General features: G+C 45.0%; 1 protein-coding gene across 3 annotated transcripts in view; it reads left to right on the top strand.

Moving 5' to 3' along the window:
- Window positions 1-803: 803 nt before the first annotated feature.
- The window catches only part of WDFY4 (WDFY family member 4), a 323,059-nt gene continuing 301,723 nt past the window's right edge, over window positions 804-22,139 (top strand). For 2 of the 3 annotated variants that reach the window (XM_019655082.1, XM_019655080.1), the window contains exons 1-2: window positions 1,195-1,432; window positions 21,380-21,630. In XM_019655082.1, coding sequence (XP_019510627.1) covers window positions 21,397-21,630 — 234 coding nt within the window. In that variant the 5' untranslated portion in view covers window positions 1,195-1,432; window positions 21,380-21,396. Of the gene's footprint in view, window positions 911-1,194; window positions 1,433-21,379; window positions 21,631-22,139 lie in introns of those variants that run through there. The other variant, XM_019655081.1, reaches the window with a different exon arrangement.

Here is a 22,139-nt window from a genome sequence, read left to right as displayed (position 1 = left end):
CATTTCACTAATAGGTACTCATAAATGGTCAGTTGGTTGTGAGCTAGAAACAGGTGAGGAGGAGCTAGCTTTAAGGATCAGGCAATCATGCCAACAACTGCTCTTGCTCCTGTGGCACAGGGAGGTGTTGTGTTTGAATAGACATGCTGGCTGGCTTTACACGGATGAGACGGATAGATGATGTGAAATGATTCAGCCTAAAATCCCCAAAGGAATAAGAATTCTGATACTGAGTTTCAGGGAACTTCATCCAATTATTTAAGCTTTTTTTTCATCACTGTTTCAATGTTACCCGTGGTTGGCCATCTGATCCTAGAGAACTCCCTTCATTGGTGGTACAAGTTAGTCCTGAGGATGGAAGAGAAAGGAATTCAAGTGAAAAGCTCTCTTTGCGTTGACAAAAAAGTGGCTGATGAGTCCATGCAATGTCCACAGATGTACTTTAGACACACTTCTAATTAAATTCACCTACACCATTATTCTCCTCATTTTACTGGAGGCTCAGAGAAGACAGGTGGGCCTGTGAGAAAGAGAAGCTCAGTCTGATGACACAGAGTGGAAGTCTGTATCCACTGTTCGTACTTTTCCTTTGTCCTTAGCCCCATCCAACACTGACTTACCACTGAACTACTGCCCTGGGGGGCTTTCTGCAGGCCCAAGTCACTCACCAGAACTCAGGAAGCTCTGTTGATGCCTGGGGTGTGGGCAGAGTCAGGCATCTGTGGACTCTCCACTTCTGCTTTCTCCAGGAAATGAGCAAAGACCCAGCTAGAGTGAGTCATAGTGAAACGCCGTTGAAGGCTGACAATGCTAGGCCATGTCCTCTTCCGTCAAGCCTGAGGGGCTGCGGCTGGGTATGGGGGTACCCATGGTATCTGACGTCTGGAGGCCCTGACCGACACACCTCTGGGTAGGTTACCTTGTTCTTGACCACACCAGGCCAGCCCAGAGGTGGGCATGGGGGTCCTGTATGTCAGGGCAGGGCCTACTGTCCGCCTCCTGGGAAGCTAAGCATGGGAGCACATTGTGACTACCAGTGCCTTATCTGGGTTTGTGAACGTGGGAGAGGAGGTAAGCTGATGAGGAGGAAGTGTGTGCAGGATGGGCGGCGCATGTGGTCAGGGCCATTCTGACGCCAGTGTGGGGGTTTACCAAGCCAGGACAGGCCCCAGCACTACCGCTCAATCTCCGACTTCAAGTCAAGCCCCTTCTCGTGGTTCTGCTAAGGAAGGTGACCTGGAACATTTAGAGAGGCTGGACTGGGCCTGTTTGTGCCACGTGCCGAGAGATGGAGAGATGAGGCTGACTGTGAGACTCTCCTGCCCAGCCCCAGTGTAGGTCTCTGAGGGGTGGTGAGCAGTGGGGGCCACATCAGACTGGTCACCAATACATCTGGCTCTGTCGTGGCTCTGTGGTCACTCCTGGGGGTCTGGTAAGTAGGTGCTTCTTTGGGCCTCCCTTTCCTCATCTAAATTGCCACATTAAACCTTAGAAATGCCAACATTTTCTTAATGAGCAGGACCACCTAGTTCATTGAGAATTCACTCTCCTCCCCTCCCCTGAAATCCCACCCTAGAGAATGCTGAGCCAATCCTTTGTCCCAACCTCTCTGAAGCGATGAGGAGTTAATCTGGTAACTAAAGATTTCATGTATTGCCCTTTCCATGGAATATTTCAATTTTAATAGATTTTCTGCACAGTCATCCATTTAATTGTTCAACAAATATTTATTGAAAGCCACTTCCTGCCAGGCACTGTTTGAGGAACAGGGTCAGTGGCCAGGGTTCAGTGGTGCTCCGTGCCATGGGCTGAAGTGGGGTGGAGAGCAGGAAATGGGGAGTGGGAGAGGATGGGGGACTGGGAAGGTACGTGCCTTCTTGGGGGGAGACCTGAGGGAAGGGAGGGCTTGAGCCCTGTGGGTTTCTGAGAAGCAATTTTGGAAGGGAAATGGAGAAGGTCAAGGTGTAGTGGTGGGGGCAGGTGAAGGCCAGCATAGCAGAGAGGGGTGCGGGGCGTGCAGGTGACTGGCCAGAGAGGGATGGGCTGGGGTCAGGTCAGGTCAGGGAGGGCCTCCTGTTCAGTGTGAGGAGTTGGGCTGTGCTCCCCCTGACTTGGGAAGCTTTTAAATGTTGACTAGGTGGAAAAGAAATTTTAGAAAAAGTGTGTTGAGTATAAGGAATAAACTTGTCACCGACCCTGTGTGCTGCCACCTTAGTGTTATTTAGAAAGCATCAGTATCTGAGAAGTCCTCTATGTGTTTATCCTTCTCCCTCTCTTGTCAGAAAAAAGTATGGTCCTGAATTTGGGGCTTACTGTTCCCTTGTTTTCTTTATAATTTTACCTCGTATATTTAAATTGCTAAATATGTGTTATTTAGTTTTGGATGATTTTTAACTTTGTAAATAGGAATTAAATATCTTTTAAGGCTTGCTTAATTTACTCAAAATTATGTTTCTGAAATTCCTTCTATTGTTGCATGTGCCTCTAATTTATTAATGTTTACTGATGTATATACAGGAATATATCTCAATATACTTCCCCAAGTTACTGCTGATGGGCACTTGGGATATTTCTAGATTTTTGTTTGGCCTGTTATAACCAGCTAGGTGCTCCAGCACTTGGAAGCACTGCTAGGACTCTCCTTGTACATGTATCGTAGGGCATGAGTGCAAGAATTCCTGAGGAAATATGCTCTAGGCATGGAATTGGAAGGTCACAGGTATAAACATCTTCAGCCTCACTTGATAATACAGTGTGGTTGTATCATTTTCCCCACTCAACAGCAATGTGTCAACGATTCCATTGCTACACATCTTCTCCAACATTTGATGTTGTCAGAGTTTTAATTTTTGCCAATCCAGTGGAAATAAAAAACAACAACTATGTTTTAAATTTGCATCATCCTCAATTACTAAGGTTGGGCATCCTTTTGTGTTTATTGGTCATTCTGCATTCCTTTTTCTGTTCAAATCTTTTGCCCATTTCTCTATGGGGTCATCTGTAGGTTATCCTATTGATTTGCCATTATTCAATACATTTTCAGATATTAATCCTTTGTCATTTATGTATATTATAAATATTTTTGTCTTGTTTATGCCTTGTCTCCTTTTTTTGGTGATTTCTATTAATGACCAATTTTCTTAATTGTAAACAAGTTTAATTTATCCATGTGTTCATTTATGACACACACTTGTTATGTGTTTGTTGTCTAAGAAATTCTTCACTGTAAAGTTATAAAATTATTCTCTTATATGATTTTTAAAATGTAAAAATAATTTTGAATTTTACATTTATGTCTCTAGTCTCACCTGAAAATTATTTTTCTGTATGTTGTGAGATAGGGGGAACATAGTATTTTATTTTGTTTCTTCCACGTGGATAACCAAGAGTCTTAGCTCCATTTATTTAAAAGGCTATTCTTTATTCACTGATCTACAGCAGTTCTGTTGTAAATCAAGTTGTCATGTATATGTGGGTCTGTTTTCATATTCTGTCAATTTGTATATTCCTTTGCCAATATTATATAATATTATTAACTATAGGCTTATAATAAATTTTGATATCTAGAAAGAGTCTCCTTGTTTTCTTTCCTTCTTCTTCCATTCTGTCTTGATATTATTTACTTTCTTCCTTCATATGACTTTTAGAATCAGCTTTTCATGTTTAATGAAAAAGCTATGTTCAGATTTGATTAAAAATATAATTTGGAGAGAGGTGATATCTTTGTGAAAATGACTCCTCCAAATCATGAATGCGGTTTGTCCCCTCCTGTATTTAGTTCTGCTTTAAAGCATTTAAATAAAATTGTATAAGTTTCTTCATAAAAGTAGTACATATTTTGCCTAGATTTATTCCTAAGTAGTTTATATTTTTATATCATTTCAATTATCATTAAAATATTTCCTTTTTACTTTTGCTGATGTATGCTTACATTAAAAAAAAAGAATCATTTTAGCTCTTTTATGGGAAGCAAAGAGATAAGCAAGTATCAGTTAAGAAGCTGTTGTAATATCCAGGCTAGAGGTAATGGTGGCTTGCTCCAAAGTGATAGCAGTAGAGGTAATGAGAAGTGGTCAGAGTGGTGAGATTCTAGATACTTTATGAGAATCAGATTTGATGATGTGTTAAGTGTAGGACACGGGAGAGAGAAGTTGAAGATGACATTAGAGCAACAGGGAGAATGGAGTTATCATTTACTGAGCTGGGGCAAGGGCAGAAGAAGCACATGTGCAAGGTCGTGGTTATTCCAGAATATAGGTTTGAACACATGACTATAAAGGTGGAGATGCCTTTTAAGCATTAAGTGGAGAAATGAAACCTTGGCTCCCAATCAACCCCAAGGAACTTTCATGGTAGAAATGCAAGGTAGCTTGGCCTCCTGGGGGAGAGAGGGGCGATATCTTACGCCAGAAGGAAAGGGGGAAGATGGCAGAGTTCCTTGAGCCACACTATAGAGCTGCTACCCATTTTATTTACAACTAAGACCTTGCATTTGTTATCTTCCTCCAAGTGCTGCAAACCATCAAAATGCACCTGCATTTTGCATCTGAAATGTCTCTAGGCAACATCCCCAAATCCTTGGCTGATGGTCCTATTTGAAGCATCTGCACACCTGTTAAAAGTTTAAGTCTCAAAATCTAGACCTGGGCTACCCAATGCAGTAGCCTGTAACTCAACCTGAAATGTGGCCAGTCTGAATTGAGATGTGCTGTAAGTGTAAAATGCACATCAGATTTCAAAGATAATACAAACAATAAAAAGAAATGTAAAATATCTCATTAATACTTAAAAATACTGATTGCATATTGGAAAGAAAATATTTTGGATATATTGGGTTAAATAAAATACATTTTCAAATATATTTAATTAAATAGGTTTAAATAATTTAGCCTATGTATTTTTACTTTTTAAACAGGGATACTAGAAAATTTAAAATTACACATGAGGCTTGAATCTATGGTTGGCTTTATATTTTGGCTGGACAGCGCTCTTCAGAGGAAGATATGTTTTTTTCTATAGCTCGAGGCTTTTGTGGGGAACATGGTTCAAGAAGGATGAGTAGTTAGAGAAGTGAAAAGCCTATCTCAAATAATTGCCAGGAGAAAGAAAATATGGAGGGCAAGGAGAATGGATTTAGTTCCTACAATAAGCCAGGCACTACACAAGGCACCGCTATTAGCAATCTCATTCAGTCCCCTCAATGAGATCAGTTTCATTACTCCCATCTTACAGATGAGAAAATGGGGGCTCAGAGAGGTATGATTCTTCTTCCCTCAGGCAACAAGTAATTGAGCTGGGATTTGAACCTAGTTCTACCTGGTGTTAAAGCCTGTGCACTTTGCAATCGGCAACACTACCACATTTGAAACAAGTGTGAAAACTGCTCTTCCCTTTCGGCCCGATGATTAGTTCTTTTGAGAATTCACCTTCACAGGTGATTCAAAGGAAACTAAATGATTGTGTGGCTGTCCTTTCCCCCAGCATTGCCCATAATATTTAGCAATGGAGACACCCTCAGCATCGAGTTATTAGGAAGTAAGTGAGTCCGTTATGGGAGACTAAGAGGATGCTTCATGGTCACTAAAGCTGATAATTTAAGAAAAAGGACAACGCAGAACGTGTTTATGATATGATGATAGATGATTAATGCAATTAAATTGTTTACAAATCAATTACAAAATATGCTTGGATGTGAAAAGTAGTATGGAAAAAAGGGGGAAATACTTGATTTTTTCTTTTCAATATAATAAAATTGTCCAAGTAGCACTCCAACATCGGCTTTTTAAAAAATATGCACAAAATATAAGATATAAACTCAAAGATAAATGTACACATGAAGAAATGGGGTTATGACATTGGTCAGAGCATATTGGGAGTTAAAAACATTGAAACATGTTACAGTGAGTTCACAAGGCTTTCCCCTGGGTCTCTGAGTGTGGACCAGATCAATCAGAGAGTGCTCCACCTGCAGAAGGCAGAGGACTGGGGGATGCGTGTAATAAAGGCAGGGCTGAACTACTCTGCAGCAATTTGTCTCGTGTCTTTGCCTTGAGAGTGTGGGTCCTTTAGGAGCAGAAGGAGGGCAGCTATGAAGAAGGCCCTGCAGCCTGCGATGGGAGGAGTAATCAACAGGGGCCTGGCTCCTCAACAGATGCTCCTATACAAGCCCCAGAGGCTCCCACTAGGGTGCAGTGCATGGAGCTCATGTGCAGCAGCTGCGTGGGTCCAGGCCAGTCGTTGAGTGCAAAGGTGAGAAAAGAGCCAGGAGAGTCAGGATGGGCAAATGCCCAGATATTCAAAAGCAAAAACCCCAAAAAACAGGGGCACTACTCTGCAATCATAAAGAACACACAGTCTTAGTTTATTTTAATTTTTCCTTTCATGCATCTGTCTCCAGGAAACATTTCATTATGTCAATGACATATTTAAAATATCAGGGTAACTGAAATGGGGCCATAGCTTCATTTTGGGACAGGGGGAGGAGAGGGAGCAGTTGCTCCTCAGTCATTCTACTGCTTCCCTTTTTAGGAAGGGATCCTCCTCCCCCTATTACCCGTTTAAAATATCACCTCCTTACCAAGAAATACTTCTTTCCTCACACAATTTAAAGGGTTGGAAGTCTCATTTTTGATTGTTTAATGTGATTCCTCCATTCATTAAATAATTGTGGCATTTTATAATTGATCAAAACTTACAATTGAGGAAATACAGACATGAGAAAGATAAAGCGTATTCATGAATAATGATAACAAGGAAAAAAGTGATGAGTGCGCAGTTTAGGCAGTAGTTACTGGGAAAAAATCATCAAATTGCGAATCACAAAATGCTCACTTTTACTCTGCCTGACTTCACAGACTGTGTCAGTGCACAGGTGACTTTTACTCCCTGGCTCCCCTCTTCACCTGCCCGTGGGGATGATCGTAACACTGTGTGCCCTGGTGTAATTACTAAGTGAGATCATGTATGCTGGCAGCACTGAAAACTGGAAAGTGCTGTCACATGCTGGTAGTAGCTGCTGTCTAATCACAGGATGGCCCAGTGGGGGCAGGAGTCTGGCAGAGAGGAGGGTTATTTTTTGGTTGGTGCATCAGAAAATCCTGTGCCCAGCAGGCAGCCAGGAGCTGTGTTTGGAAGGCAGCAGGATTTGGACATGTGAAGTTGAAGGGGGACATCTCGAGCAGAGGAGTCACCTGAATAAAGGTAAAGGATCAGACCATGAGTGAACAGTCCATTTGGCCAGACCCAACTGAGGGTGCAGTGGGAGATTAGGCAAGGAGGGGGCATATCACCAGGGCCAGGAGCTCGGACTACTTCTGGAGAACATGGGGAGCTATTGAAGGCATTTCAGGAGCAAGGGAGTGACCTGATGGTGCTGTGCTCCCAAGTGTGACAATGTGGGGTAGGATAGGAGGCAGTGCAGATGGAGGCAGAGGCCTGCCGTAGCAAGGCTGGGAGAGAGAGGAAGAAGCAGTGTGTGTGTGCATGTGTGTGTGTGGGGGGGTGGGGGGGTGGGGGTTGGCACTGGGCCTGCCCTAGGAAAACAGGAGAAGCCCTACACAGGGCAGACACCCTGAGAACCTGTCTCACCCCTTTGTCTAGTATTCTGAGGTTCCTTGGTTCCTTTTGAGACTTCTCAGTTGCCATTTCCCCATCTCCTGGGCATCTATGAACTAGGTCTGGGTTAAAAATATTCCCAACACATCAAGAAGTTTGCTAGTATGTAGGAGGCTCATTCTGTTTAAACAAACATCCAGGTCTCAGAGGAGAAATGTGAAGGCTCTGAACATGAGGCTCATTTGAAAAGTAGACCTTCATTGGTGGACAGACCTTTGAGGAGCCTCATGTTATAGGAGTAAACTGAGTCACTGAGCGGCAAAGAGATAGCCCAGGGGTTGATGCCCCACCTCCCCGCTGCCAGCGCTGTGTTTCCTTGCTCTGCATTTCAGTAAAAAAGTACCACGTGCAAAGTTGCATCTGAAAGTGTCTCTTTTTCTCATTAACCTAAAATCAGAGTTTTCTGGATCTAGTTCTGCCTGGCATAGTAGAGGACAGGGAGCCCAAGAAAACTATTAATTCTATGTGTGATATAGGTGGTTTGTGCCCTCGCTTTGCTGTGTTTTCTTTGATCTCTAAGAATCAATTCTTTAATTAATTTTTTAATTTAGTAATTAATTCTGTGAGAATTAAGAGATGTTTAATTCCTTACAAGCCAGGAATGCATAGTTCCACGTACATTTGAAAGGTTAGTGATTGTTGTGTGTATTTTCTGACCAAATTATACTTGCAATTTAATAAGCTAGCCAGGATAACAGTGTCAACTACGTAATCCTGGAAATCTTTTCATCTCTCGGCCCTTAACAAGTGGCCTGAGAAGTATAAAGAATGCAGCAAAGTTCCCAATAGTTTCACTCCTCCTGGGATTGGAGGGTGAGGAATGGAATGCAGGCAGCTCAGCATCTGGACACCTTTGTGACCTACGCTCTGCCCAAGCTCTCCACCTACTCCCACCCCATATCCCTCACAGTGGCACAAAACCTCATGTGGTACAGTCTCACCTGTCCCTCTCTTTGTGTGTCCTTTTCCAGGGAACACTCTTCTCTAATCTGTCTGTAGGCTTATTTCTTCTCCCCTTAGGCTCCCTCTCCAAAGCCCCTCCTACCATCCCCACCCTCACCCTCACTCCATCTCACCCTCAATAATCAGCTCCCTCCCTCTGCCCCCTTAGCACTGGATTACTGCTCCAAAGGGCATTTTTCAGGCACTGTATTGTAGTATCCCTTTTCCTGCCTCCTTTCCCCGAAGACTGTGTGCACCTGAGGCCAGGGCTAGGCCCTCTGGGCAGGCCCAGCATCTAGCAGGAAGCTGCTATTCACTATCCATGTCATTCCCTATTGAGAGCCCCACAGTGACTCTCAGGACCACTGCATGGAACTAGAGCCATGTCCATTACTGTCATTCATGATCCTTTCATTACTATACCCTTCCTCCATCCCCGATCCCTGTGCTCCCTCCTCTTTGAACTTCACCCACATTCCTGAACAACCATGCTGTCTGGAGTCTCTGTCTTCTTGCTTTTGAGAGCACCTCCTCTTCCTCCTTCACTGCCCATCATGGGGACCATCTTTACTGAGAAGCCATCCCATACCACCACACCCTTCCCCAGGCTGGGTCATGAGCCTCCACTGTGCCCAGAGCCAGGCAGCTCCCTGCCTCACACCTACCCCTCTGGGTCTACTTCCTTGTTGGTCCTCTTGCTCCCCTGATTTTGGATGTGGATTAGGGGCAATTCTGCTCCTTACATGTTTAATAATTAAAAGACACACCACTAAGAAGAGAAAGCTGAGTAGAGCCATAGTTTTGGTGGTTTAACTTGGATGGTGAGGGACTGACATTGGGTGTGCTGCTGGTGTCAGCCCAGGGCATGACTAGCCGGGTGGTGCTCACCTTGTGCCTGGGCTAACAAACCCTTGGCCTGGTGGTACCCAGGAGTCAGCTCTCCGTGGGGTGATGGCTAGATCACAGGTCTTGTTCTGTGCCTGCTTGTTTGTGTGAGCTGGGGCCGGGAAAAAGGCCTGGCTCTAGATTTTCTATTGCTAGGGGTCAGCAACAACTCTGCAAGTCCAGCCAGGGCTCCCTGGAGTGCTGCTGGCCATAAGAGCTTCCAGCTCTTACCTGGGGTTTATTCTTACCACTGTTGTGTTAAGCCAAGCAGAAGTGGTGGACAGGGTGGGGGGCTTTGGGCTCAGAAAAGCCCAGGTTTGACCTTGATTCTGAAGCTTATTAGCAGTTTGGTTTCAGATAAGTTGCCTATTTTCTCTGCACCTCAATTTCTCTGTTTTGCAAATGTTTCCATCTGTGTAGTGGGAATAATAATGCCTAATTTACAAGTTTTCTAAGATTAGAGAACACCAATAGTTCTGTTGGTAGATGATCATCCAGTTATGTCTAGTCTAACTTAAGCAGCATTTCCAAAGTTCTGGTGGAGACTGAGCCGGGGATCAGCTGTCACTTTGGAGGGCCCCCAATTATGGGGGCTGGGCTCCTTGTTACCTGTGCTGTCACCAGCCCATGTCTTTGTACCAATAGGAATAGCTCAGTTGCAGCTAAGCTTTAAGGGTCTGCCCAGGGGAACTGCTCCCTGGACATTTTTGGCAATGTGGAAGTTTGTACACATAACGAGATACAAAACAAGACCCCTTCTGCAGGATACTGTGAGTTCCTATATTCTGTTGCTGTTGCAAAAACCACAGAGGTGTGTGCTGACCAGGAGGGCATGGACTGGAATCAGAAAAAGGAAGTGTTGAGGGCCATAGAAGGTGTGGCTCAACCTGCCTGGTTCCTGGCAATTGGGTCCCCATCTTAGTCTTCAGGGGGAATTCCTGAACTTCTGGGAACAGCCTGAGCTCTTCCTCTTTGAGTCATTTGAGGCAGGATTTAGAGCCCTGAGCTTGGTTGCTCTCTGTCTACAGGGATTATTAGTCCTTGGCTGATGTAGGAGGTGGAGATACTGGGTAACTGGGGAGACAGGGGTTTTGGGAGCACCATGGTGATTTCTGGCCAAGCCCTGGTCCTTGCCCTGGAGCTGTATATATCAGAGCCTTCAGGGCGCCTCTGGCACCATCCACTCATCTGCCCTCCCCAGCCCTTGTCTTTAGGGCTGCTGTTTTCCCCGCCTGCCCCTCCCATGCTGTCCTCTATTATGAAGTCTGACAAGTAAGTTCGTGAACTCACCCTAGATAAAGTGCTACATAGCTCATTGCTGAATATCACTACAGTCACCTTCAAAGTACTCCCCTTGAGAAGCTATGCACTGATGCCAGCACCTAGTCCACCCTTGAAAGCAATTTTGGGACTCTTTTTCTGGAATGGCCATTGTATTACCCTTGATTTCCTGAATGTCATCAAAATGTCTTCCTTTCAATATTTCCTTTATCTTTGTGTAAAGAAAGAAGTCACTGGGGGCCAGGTCAGGTGATCATGGAAGGTGTTCCAATACAGTTATTTGTTTACTGGCTAAAAACTCCCTCACAGACAGAGCTGTGTGAGCTGGTGCATTGTCATGATGCAAGAGCCTTGAACTGTTGGTGAAAAGTTCAGCTCTTCTAAGTTTTTCACGAAGCCTTTTCAGCACTTCCAAATAGTAAACCTGGTTAACTATTTGTCCAGTTGGTACAAATTCATAATGAATAATCCCTCTGATATCAAAAAAGATTACAATATCATTGCAACAAGCTTGGAACTTAATTGTCAGGCTTCGTATGTTCTTATTCTTGCCCTGGAGCCTAGCTCTTGAGCACAACACTCCTGCTCGAGGCTGGAGGCTCACAGCAATGCTAGATAAAATCTAAATGACAAGACATTTCTGCTTCCCAAGGCCTCCTCCAAGGCATCTCTTTGGGTGGTGGTCCCCTGGTGGTTTCCAAGGTATGGCTGCTGCTAGTCCCCAAGGCATGTTCCGTTGTGGTCTTCAAAGGCATGGCCCCTGGTGGCCCTCAAGGTGTGGTCCCTGAATCATGCCCTGAAGCAAGGCATGATTCCTGGTGAGCCTCAAGCAGTGGATCCTGGTAGTGTTCAAACTATGGCTCCTGGTGGTCCCTAATGCATGGCCCTGGTGGTTCTCAAGGTGTGGCCCCTGGTAATTCTCAAGGTGTGTTCCCTGGACCAGCTGCCTTGGTACCACCTGGAAACTTCTTAGAGCTACAACTTCTTGGGCCTCACCCCAAACCTACTGAATCAGAAATTCTGGGAGCAGGGTCCAGAAATTTGGGTTTTAATAATCTTTTCAGGCAAGGTTGATACATGTTAGAGTTTCAGGGCCACTGCCTTCAGGAGCTCCTTCTCCTAGAGAGCAGGTTGTAGGCTGAAAATCTTGGCTATTGGCTTCCCAGCACCACCTGACGGCTGGCTGCTGAGCCAAGCAAGGCCTGTCAAGAGGAAGTCCCAGAGTATTTTGACCTCCTGTCAATTCTTTCCTCATGGAGCCACATGGACACCTTGAGACTGTCCTTCCCCTGATGTTAGTCTTCAAGTTTACTCGTCATTCCTTTTCTTTGTGCATTCTATGGACTATGCTCTCGGTTCCTGTCCTATAGGAGTTCCAACACTCTTGCTCACTTTCTGTAAATTCTTGGGGCCTGTGTTGTCCAAGCCACTTCTATCTCCTATTTCCTCTGATCTTGCTGCTGTCTTATTTGTGTCTCCCCTTCTATACTATGCCTGTCCCTCTGCCCAGAGTTAACCCAGGTGTGGACAGAGCCTCCATAACTGATTCCTCCTCACCCTTCCAACACAGCTGTGTGTGTAGCAAACACTGACCAAAGTCTTGGGCCAGGGGGGGATTCCTGTCCCATCTTTGAAAACACCAGGTATGTTACGCTGGGGATGCTGCCGAAACTCAGTGGTGACTCCATTTTCTCATCTCTAAGGGAGGCCAGAACAGTTTCGGCAGTCCATGTGCCTTGGGCTCAGGAAGAATTAAATTAGTTATGGATGCAAGGCACTCAGCACAGAGCCCAGTGCCGAGTACAAACTCAATAGTCATCAAACTGGAGGAATTGTACCCTTTTCTTTTAACATACATTTACCTACTATTTACATATTTATTTATTTACTTGTGGTCAAGTATACACAACATAAAATTTACCTATTTAGTCATTTTCAAGTGTGCACTTCAGGGGTGTTAAGTATATTCACATTGATGTATAACCATCACCACCATCCATAACACTCATTTTGTCTTGCAAAACTGAAACTCTGTCTCCATTAAACATTAACTCCTTATTCTCCTCTCCCTCCAGCACCTGGGAATCACCATTTAACTTTCTGTCTGTATAAATTTGACTACTCTGGGTAACTCATGTAAGTGCAATAATATAGCATTCATCCTTTTGTGACTGGCTTATTTCACTTAGCATATTGTTTGTCCTCAAGGTGCATCCACATTGTGACATGTGTCAGAATTCCCTTCCTTTTTATGTCTGAATAATATTCCATTGTATCTAAATACCACATTTTGTTTATCCATTTATCTCTTGATGGACATTTGGGTTGTTTCCACCTTTTTGCTATGGTAAATAATCTGTTCTTCTGCTGTCCATATTTTGGGTGTCCTTTTACTTTTTATAATTGACCCACCTTGTCTGTTAATTCAGCCAATTTGATAGAATTATTATTTATAAGTATTGTGGTTTTTTTTTTTTTTAAGATTTTTGTTGGGGAATTGAGGGATGGAAACAGTGCTGGGGAATTGGGGGAAGGGGAACAGACAAGTTGCTGTCCATTTGGTCTTCAGTCTAGTTGTGGAGGACGTTGCTTCACTGGCCCAAGTTGGCACCATCATTGCGCTCTTCCCGGGCGAGGCAGATCAGTCGCCGGCTTCTGGACGGCCGCTCACTGCGGCTGCTGGCCGCTCACGCTGGCTGCTGGCTACATACGGTAGCCCATGGCAACCCACTGCCACAGGGGCTGCAGGCTACGCGGTCGCCGGCGACTCACGGCAGCCCAGCTCCAGGTTGAGCTGTTGTTCAGCATCTTAGCTGTGGAGGGCAGTGTCACTGGCCCTCATATATGGGATCTGAACCAGGGCCCTCTGGCATCCCAAGCCAGTTCTTAACCATCGCACCACTCGGCCGGCCCAAGTATTGTTTTTTTTTAGTTGGATGGAAAAATGAACTGGAATTTTGGGAGCAGTTTCCACACTTGACCAACACAGAGACTGAGGCTGGGAGGGCCACTGTGTGAGCCCCAATCTGAGTGTGGCTTATATTCATAGGAGCTTTGATTCTGTTCCCAACCTGTGACATTCCTAGGAAAGAGAGGCTGTAGTTGAGAAGAAGCATGTGAGCTTTGGAGTCAGACACACAGAACTTGCATTGTGGCCGCCTCTGAAGTGAACCTCTCTGAACCTTGCTTTCAGCACCTGTAAAACACTGCTATTGTTTGGTCCTTTGTGGAGAGTTGTTGTGAAGATAAAGTGAGATGACACAGACATAAGAATGTAGAGCCATGGAAAGTAAACTGAGCAGTGGAGTTATTAGTGCAATTCACTATGTAGTCATATCCCCTTTGCACTAAATAAAAACAGGTGAAGGACTAAAACCTCTGCCTCCAGCTTTTCTATTGGTACCTTCAACCTCAGAATGTTTTTGTATTCTTAATGTCAGGTTATTGAGGTATAATTTACATACAAAATGTTTTACTCTTTCTAGCGTGCCCTTCTGACAAATGTAGTCAGTTGTGTCATAGCCACCACAGTCAAGATGGAGAACACTTTTGTCCCCCAAAAGTCCCCTTCCGCCCTTTCGTAGTCACTCTCCTACCCCCAGTCCCTGGCAACTACTGATCTACTTTCTGTCCCTGTAATTTTGCCTTTTCCAGAATGTAAACAGAATCAGGCAGTAAGTAGCTTTTGAGCCTGGCCCCTGTCACTTGTCCTAAGGCCTGTGGGATCCATCCAGGTTGCTGTGTGGGTCAGTAGTGCTCCTTCTTACTGCGGAGAGACATCCTATTCACCCCATGAGGGACATTTGAGTTGTTCACAGGTTTTGGCAGCTATAAATAAACATTCATGTGTAGGTTTTTGTAGGAACATAAATTTTCATTTCTTTGGGGTAAATGCCCAGGAGCAGAATTGCTGGGTATGTGTTTCACTTTCTCAGAAACTGCCCAACTGTTTTCCAGAGTGGCTGTGCCATTGGTATTTCCACTAGCAAGGCTCAGAGTTGTGGTTGCTATGCATCCTTGCAAATACTTACTGAGTTTTGTTTGTTTGTTTTTAAAGACATTCTAATAGGAGTGTCCTGGTATCTGATGTGGATTTAGTCTGCATTTCCCTAATGAGGATGCTTCTGTCCCCTCAGTACTTCTGATTAACTACAGTGAGCTATGGAGCCAGATGTGAACAAAGCTTCCATGTTAGTAGACCTGTTCTTCTCTCTGACTCCTCCTTTTCAATTGGCTTTTAATTTGCAACCACTCCTGTTAATGGGAAATGGTGAGGAAGAGGGAGGGAAGGCCTAGGCCCATCCTACCCATATTTCTGGAACAAGAACACTTGTCTTTTTCTGAGAGCTCCAGGTCGCGGCAGGGTCCTTGCTGACACACAGGAGCAAGAGTGTTTGGGTGCAGTGAGGAACTGGATTTTGAATGGAAAGGGAAACAGAGGAAGTTGCTGTTCTGTTCTGTATCATCTAGTTTAGAGGCTCCCGAGCCCTGGGGCTTGGGGGGCCACTGCCTGTGATGCAGATGGCAAACAAGTCTGCATCTGCACCAGGTGTGCAATCCAGGAAGGGGAATAGCCACAAATGCTGACGAGAGAAAGGACTTTCATCTTGATTTTTATCAGAGAAACTCTATCCCCAGGTCCAAGCTCCACAAAAAGTCAGGAATGAAACAGTCATTCAGAATGTTGGTTTAGCAGCCCAAACATCAGCAACTCAGCCATTTCTTCAGACTCCAGATGTCACCCTTCTGTGTGACAGCTTTGAGTAGGATGCCCTGGGTTCTCTGCTTCCAAAATGTTACAAAGCAGAACTCTGCCAATGCTGTGGATCTGAGCTGGGGGGAGTGAGGATGGGCTGTGACACCAGAGGGCTTGGCCCACCCAGCCACTTTTAGTCATGGTGCCTCTGAGGTCAGAGGAAACCCCCCTCTCACATCGTCGTTTGGTTCCTTGCACACAATGCACAGGCAGGGTAGCACTTCCCCTGTGCACCCTCAGCACACACAACCCACAGGCTCTCAGCCCACTCAGGAGCATCCCCAGCCACTCTGCACTGACTCACTGTCTTGTGTCTCTTCTATTTTCAGGGCATAAAGGCCAGATACTGGCACTGAGGTCACCAGGGCCTTTTTGATGAAAATCTAGTCTCAGAGAAGGGCAGTAATTTGGTTAAGGCATCACAGTGGCCAAGCTGGGACGGGACTCTGTCCTGTGACAGACTCCACAGCTCCCCTTTGCTTCAGGGCTGCATGACTGGGCAGGGTCCTGCACAGCTGCCTCTTGCTGCCTTCTGCAGGCTGCAGGAAAGCAGGTCTTCTAGTGTGCCTGGGCTGTGTGTCATATGCTTGCGCCTGGCCCAAACTGGGAAACAGCTTGCTGGCAGGGGAGAGGACTCTGTCTTTTTCTGGAGACCCTGGGACCTCCCCTTCCCCTCTCCTCCCCCCACCCCCCACCCACAGCTTCTAGTTCTAGGTCCTGCCAAGGCTACCTTTCCCTCCCCCTATACCCCCAAACTTCCACCTCTCCAAGAAAACTTTCTGGGGTGGCAAGCCTTCCCTTGGCCTGTGTTACCTGGCCAAGCAGGTCCCAAGGCCCTCTCTTCACCCCAGGTGAACTCAGCTTCCTGTGTGCATGGTGGGTGATCCTCTGAGGCAGCAAAATCCAAGCTGTCGACACTCTGAGGTGGACTCTGCTTTGGCCACTGACTGGCAATGGGACCCTGGTTAGGATCCCATTTCTCTGCTCCATGCCTCAGCACCATCTGAGGATGAAGGCCGGTAGCTTTGATATCCCTGGATGGTAGGAAGATTAAGTGAAGTGGCACACGTAAATGCTGCACCAAGGGGGCACTGATAAATACCTGTTCCCCAATCCTAATAATGGCATGTGCAGAGCATTGACCCAATCTGCATAGCACCCTGTGAGGGTCCTGTTATTGTCCCATTTACAGATGAAGGTACCAAGGCATGCATGGGTTTCGTCACTTGGTCTAATGATCTGATCCCATTCGAGTTGAGCCAGAGCGGACGGGCCAGAGGCTGTGCTCGTGGGCACTAACTACACTGTGTGTTACAGTAGAATCTGCAGAAGTCCAGACCTCAAGGTGGCATTTCAAATTTTGATATTTTCTTCATCATGCATTTTTTGGCATTATTTTAAAATGTATTGCACTAAAATGTTGTTTAACTTGGCTACTGAGATTTTTGGAACCCCCCTTAAATCTTGTGCCTCAGGTAAAGGTCCCACCTGCCCTGCTTTAATCCCAACCCTGCCCTGGGCCCTCAGTGACATTCCCAACTTGGCCCTTTCACTCGGGGTAAGAAGTTGCTGGCACTTGCAGAAGGCACTTTTGACAATGAAGTAGATTTTAATGATTTTTTTCTTCCTGTTTGTCACACAGTTCTGACAGGTGACTCTCTGGTTTCTTCCTTTTACAAATAAAACTGAAGCAGGCCTAGGGTGATGGGCAGAGGACAGAAGTGGGACAGCCTGACACTGGAGTCAGACAACTTCTCCATGGGGTTTTATGGATCCTGTTTGTTAGGAATTCTTGTTTCTCAAAAATCTCTGTCTATTCAAGGAAGGGAACATTTGAACGTTTTACTTCAATAAACAAGGCTTCTTAACTTCAGAAGAGAGCCGAGGCTGTCTCTGTTATTTCCCCTGGATATCCAGCTGTGTTCCCCAGGAACACATTTTCACATCATGATCTGATGCTCATTTTGTCTTCTCACCTGCTTATCCTAAAATGTGCATGTTAGTAAGGCCTTAGACATGTTTCACTGAATGAATTGGTTGGTAGCACCTGCAGGTGTGGCCACAAAATAACTTTTATATGATAGAGACGACACTTAACTTGGCTCTAACAGCCATACTGTGAGTTGGGATGTCCATGCCTGACTTGGGCCTGGCTCTGTGGGTGATGGGGATGGCGGTTTGATGGAACATGGTGACTTTCAGAGTCTGGAGGAAATCCAAGTAGACATCTTTGAGTGAGAAAAAAAAAGAACTTGTTTAGAAGAGGGGTCTGGGCTACAGAGAAGTTTGGGTGCCATCAGCATAGAGGTTCATTCATTTATTCAGTAACATTTTATTGAGCACCTGCACTGTACCTATCCTAATATGGTCACACTGGCCTTCCTTCACAGAGATAATGTTTAGTGGATATGTGGCTCTCAGGGGGCAATTAAAGCCATGGGAAGTAGCTGAGATCTCCCCTAGGGTACTCATGGAGTCAGGTAGAGTCTGATTCCAAAAAGCCACTTGCAGAGAATCCTGAAGGAGACTGAGCAGCTGACAGACAGAAATTTGTTCAACTCTTCACATTACAACAAAATACGCAGATCATCAAGATTTTTTTTAAGAAAATAAGATAACTAAGGAAGTGTAAACTCTTGTACACTCGTTGTGAGAGGCCTATACATTGATACGGTGTTTGGGGAGAGGCTGTTTGGAAATATGTGTCAAGAGCCTGAAAAATTTGTCTGCTATTTCCTTTTAGGAATTTAAGAATGGATTACAATCTGTTATTTAATCATGAATATATGCAAAGGCTTAGGCACAAACCTGTCATTACAATGTTGTTTATACTAGTGGATAATTGGAAACCACTTGAATGCCTAAGTGTAGAGGATTAGTTAAATTAACGATCCACATGGTTCTAAGCCACCACACAGCCATAAAAATAAAGACATAGAGGATCTTTAACAACATGGAAAATATTCATGATATGTTTTTGTGACAAAAAAGAAACTTATGAACTAATTTATAAGAAAAAAAAACAGATTGAGAGAAGATATTTGCAATTTTTAAAACCAACAAGGGACCAATTTCTAGAATAAACTTTTGCAAAGCAACAAGCAAAAGACAGGCAAGGAAAAATAAGCATAGGTTATGAATAGTCAGTTTGCAGAAGAGGAAATCGAAAAGGCTAACAGGCAGACAGAGAAGCTCAGACTCATTAGCAGGTTAGAGAAATGCAAATTAAAACGACAACCAGGGATTGCTTTACCTCATTCAGATTGGCAAACATTAAAAAGTGGGTGGTGCCAAGCAGGAGTGTGGATGAGATGCCAAGCAGGGGTGCGGAGACTTCACAAGCTCTCCCTGTGTGTGTGTGTGTGTGTGTGTGTGTGTGTGTGTGTGTGTGTTGTGGGGAGGGGAGTGGTGTGGGTGTGCTGCCAGCTTTCCGGAAGCATCTTAGCTGCTGGTACATGGTTGAATCGAGCAGGTATATATCCTTGACTCAGCATTTCTGCTCCCATGTTCATAGCCAGAGCCAGTCATGTGAAGCTCATGAGGAGAACTGAGTGGGAATGTCCAGGACAGGACCGAGTGCAGTACGGGAAGTTGTTGTCACTGCAGAGTGAACAAATCAAATAGGCACATTTACAAAGTGATGCCCACTTTGTAACACAGGACAGCAGTTAAAGGAAATGAAGTTGACAAACACAGAGCCACATGGTTAAGTCTGAAGGTGTAATGCTGAGTGAAAAAGTGAGCTGCAGAAAAAATACAGAAGGTTATTCGTCAAACTTCAAATGCATGCATTCAGAAATCTCTCACCTGTGCCAGGTTTTATAAGGACCCGTGATGTTACGTAGGTGTGGTGGGCGGGGTGGAGGTGAGGAGGAAGGAGGGACTGGCAGTGGGGCGTGGAGGTCCAAGGAATAAGTGGATAAACTACCAAAACGATAGAGAAGCCTGGCCCAGGTCAAGGAAGCAACTGCTGGGGCGGAGGGGTGTGAGGCGCCCCACTCCCTGCCCCTGAGGGTCAACCCAAAAAGAAACAAATCAAACCCCCACCAATCTCCAGCCCAACCAACCAACCAATGAAAGCAAAAGTATAAATGAAAAGTTTCCCTCAACAATATTATCAGTGTGTTTTAATTAAACTATATATTCATAGGTTGAAGCAGGAATATCAACAGTCATTTTTCTGGGTATGGGCAACCTTGATATTCTTCCTGATATTTTGTTCCTTCCCAGTTTTCGACACTGAACTGACATGGCTTTTGTAAAAAGAAAATGATTCATGTGAGATGGAAGAAGAGCCAGGAACATGTGGAGCTTTTTTACATGAAGAGTGAGGAAGTTTTGAAGAGGGGATGGCTAGTCTGGCCATGTGATCCTTAGTTAACGCCCATGCTAGCCTGCAAGGGGTGTGTGTTTGGGCTAAAAATAAAGCATGCTATACCCCCTCAGCTGCTGTAGCCCAGAACAAAACACTGGTGGACCCACTCTGTGTGCCCATTTGTCTGGTTGCTACCCCTGGATTCGTGGTTGTTGGTTGCTGACCAGATTCCTGGATGGATTCCTATATGGTGACCTTGTGTTTTGGGGGTGGGGGCTTCTTGCAGAGGGCCTGAACAGCCTGGTGCCTACTCAGAGCTTCCTCTGCTCCTTACAACCAAACCAAACAAACATTTCTGGTGCTCGGTCAGTCATGATTCACAAGAGTATGCAATTGAAAAGTCAAGGACACAGAATTATCAGGGCCGGCTGAGTGACACAATGGTTAAGAGCTGGCTTGGGACGCCAGAGGGCCCCGGTTCGGATCCCACATATGAGGGCCAGTGACACTGCCCTCTACAGCTAAGATGCTGAACAACAGCTCAACCTGGAGGTGGGCTGCCGTGAGTTGCCGTTGACTGCGTAGGCTGCAGCCCCTGCTGTAGTGGGTTGCCATGGGCTACCGTGAGCGGCCAGCAGCTGCAGTGAGCGGCCGTCCAGAAGCCAGCGACTGATCTGCCTCGCCTGGGAAGAGCGCAATGATGGTGCCAACTTGGGCCAGTGAAGCAACATCCATCCTCCACAACTAGACTGAAGAACAAAAGGACAGCAACTTGTCTGTTCCCCTTCTTCCAATTCCCCAGCACTGTTCCCATCCTCCAATTTCCCAATAAAAATCTTAAAAAAAAAAAAAGTCAAGGACACAGATAAAGGTACCTTCTTGAGGTTATCTATCTGGCAAATTGGTTTTTGGCTATTTTCATTGTACAAATTCTTGTCCTTATGCCTACTGACCTGAGATCTCTTGCACAAATTGCTCCTGTTTGTACTAATAGAGAAGGATCTTTAAGTTACGTGGGGATTTAAGAAGTCATTTTGAGGACAAAGTCCTCCAAAAATAGCCAGAACCAGATACTGCTGAGAATGAAGAACCTATAATCTTTGACTCATGGCATAGAAGGAAGTTACAATTGAAGATATAGAATTATACACTTTTATAAATATTGCTAAGACATTTACACACTTCTCTTCTATTTACTCAGCCTTTCAAAGAGGAGCAGCATCAGGTAATAAGAAAGCAGGCTTTGGTATTAAAGGTTTCATTTCAACTGGACATTCAGCTGCTCATATCCCTTTGGCCCAGTTGGCTTCCTTACTATATAGAGAAAATCAGAATACTTCTCTCTCTCTCAAGAGAGTCTGTGTAAAAAGCCCAGCACATGTTAGATTGTCAATATATGTGAGTCACTCTAAATCTGAATCTCTTCTTTAAAAAGTCTTCCTATGTTAGTTGGTTTCAGATTCTTAGAGGAACCATGGTCAGTAGGAACTGGACTGAATGAATATAGTACCTTGTTCCACAACCAGCTTCATCAGGGAGTGCTGTGACAGGACTTTTCATTTTTTGTTTTTTTGTTCTGAATTCAGATCTGCTTTGCTAAGTCATGGAGACGGAAGATGTTTCAAAGGCTGAAGACAAAGCTGAGGATCCAGCTTCCCAAAATGAAGGCCAGCCTGATGTTGCTCAGCCTGACTTCCCACATGGAAGGCATTCCCAGGGCCCCACAGCTCTCTGGGAGATGCTAGAAAGGAAGTTTCTGGGATATCAGCAGTTGGTTCATAGGAGCCCTGCTGAACGTCAGAAGAGCCTGTTGAGTCTTCTCCCATTGTTCCTAAAGGTCAGTATTCTTATTTTTAAAACTGTAAGTAGATGATACAGTGCTCTGGAAATGCTTTGGAATGCTTGGAAACTGGAGTTGTTGGTTTCAATATCATCACAAGTGATCTCTGGTTGCTCAGAGGAGAGTGTTGTGCTATTTAATAAAGATGGTAAGAAAGGCTTACCTCCAGGATGAGGAAGGGCATGGAATGGATGGACAGTCAGCTCTTAATATTGTCTCTTTAGTTTAGAAAGTTATATTGTTCAGTCACAACCCCAGCTTGGAAGCCAGAGAAGAGACCAGCTCCTTTGGAAACTAGAAAAGGAGTGTGTGTTTTGAGACATGAGGCACAGGGATCGCTGGTAACCTCAAACACCAGTCATGCCAACACCAGGGCCTGGAAGGGCCAAGACATCAAAATGTGCCAATAATGCAACTGAGGTATAATTAATTGGTGGGGAGCACCTAAAGCAATGCTCCCTTCCTTGGTTACAGGCACACAGGAGAAGTCCAGCCTGTCCACTGGG

Source organism: Hipposideros armiger, unplaced genomic scaffold (assembly GCF_001890085.2).
Source record: "Hipposideros armiger isolate ML-2016 unplaced genomic scaffold, ASM189008v1 scaffold_235, whole genome shotgun sequence".
In the NCBI taxonomy this organism is placed as follows: Eukaryota; Metazoa; Chordata; class Mammalia; order Chiroptera; family Hipposideridae; genus Hipposideros; species Hipposideros armiger.
Note: the sequence above shows the minus strand (reverse complement) of the source record. Positions and strands in the feature narration are given on the sequence as shown.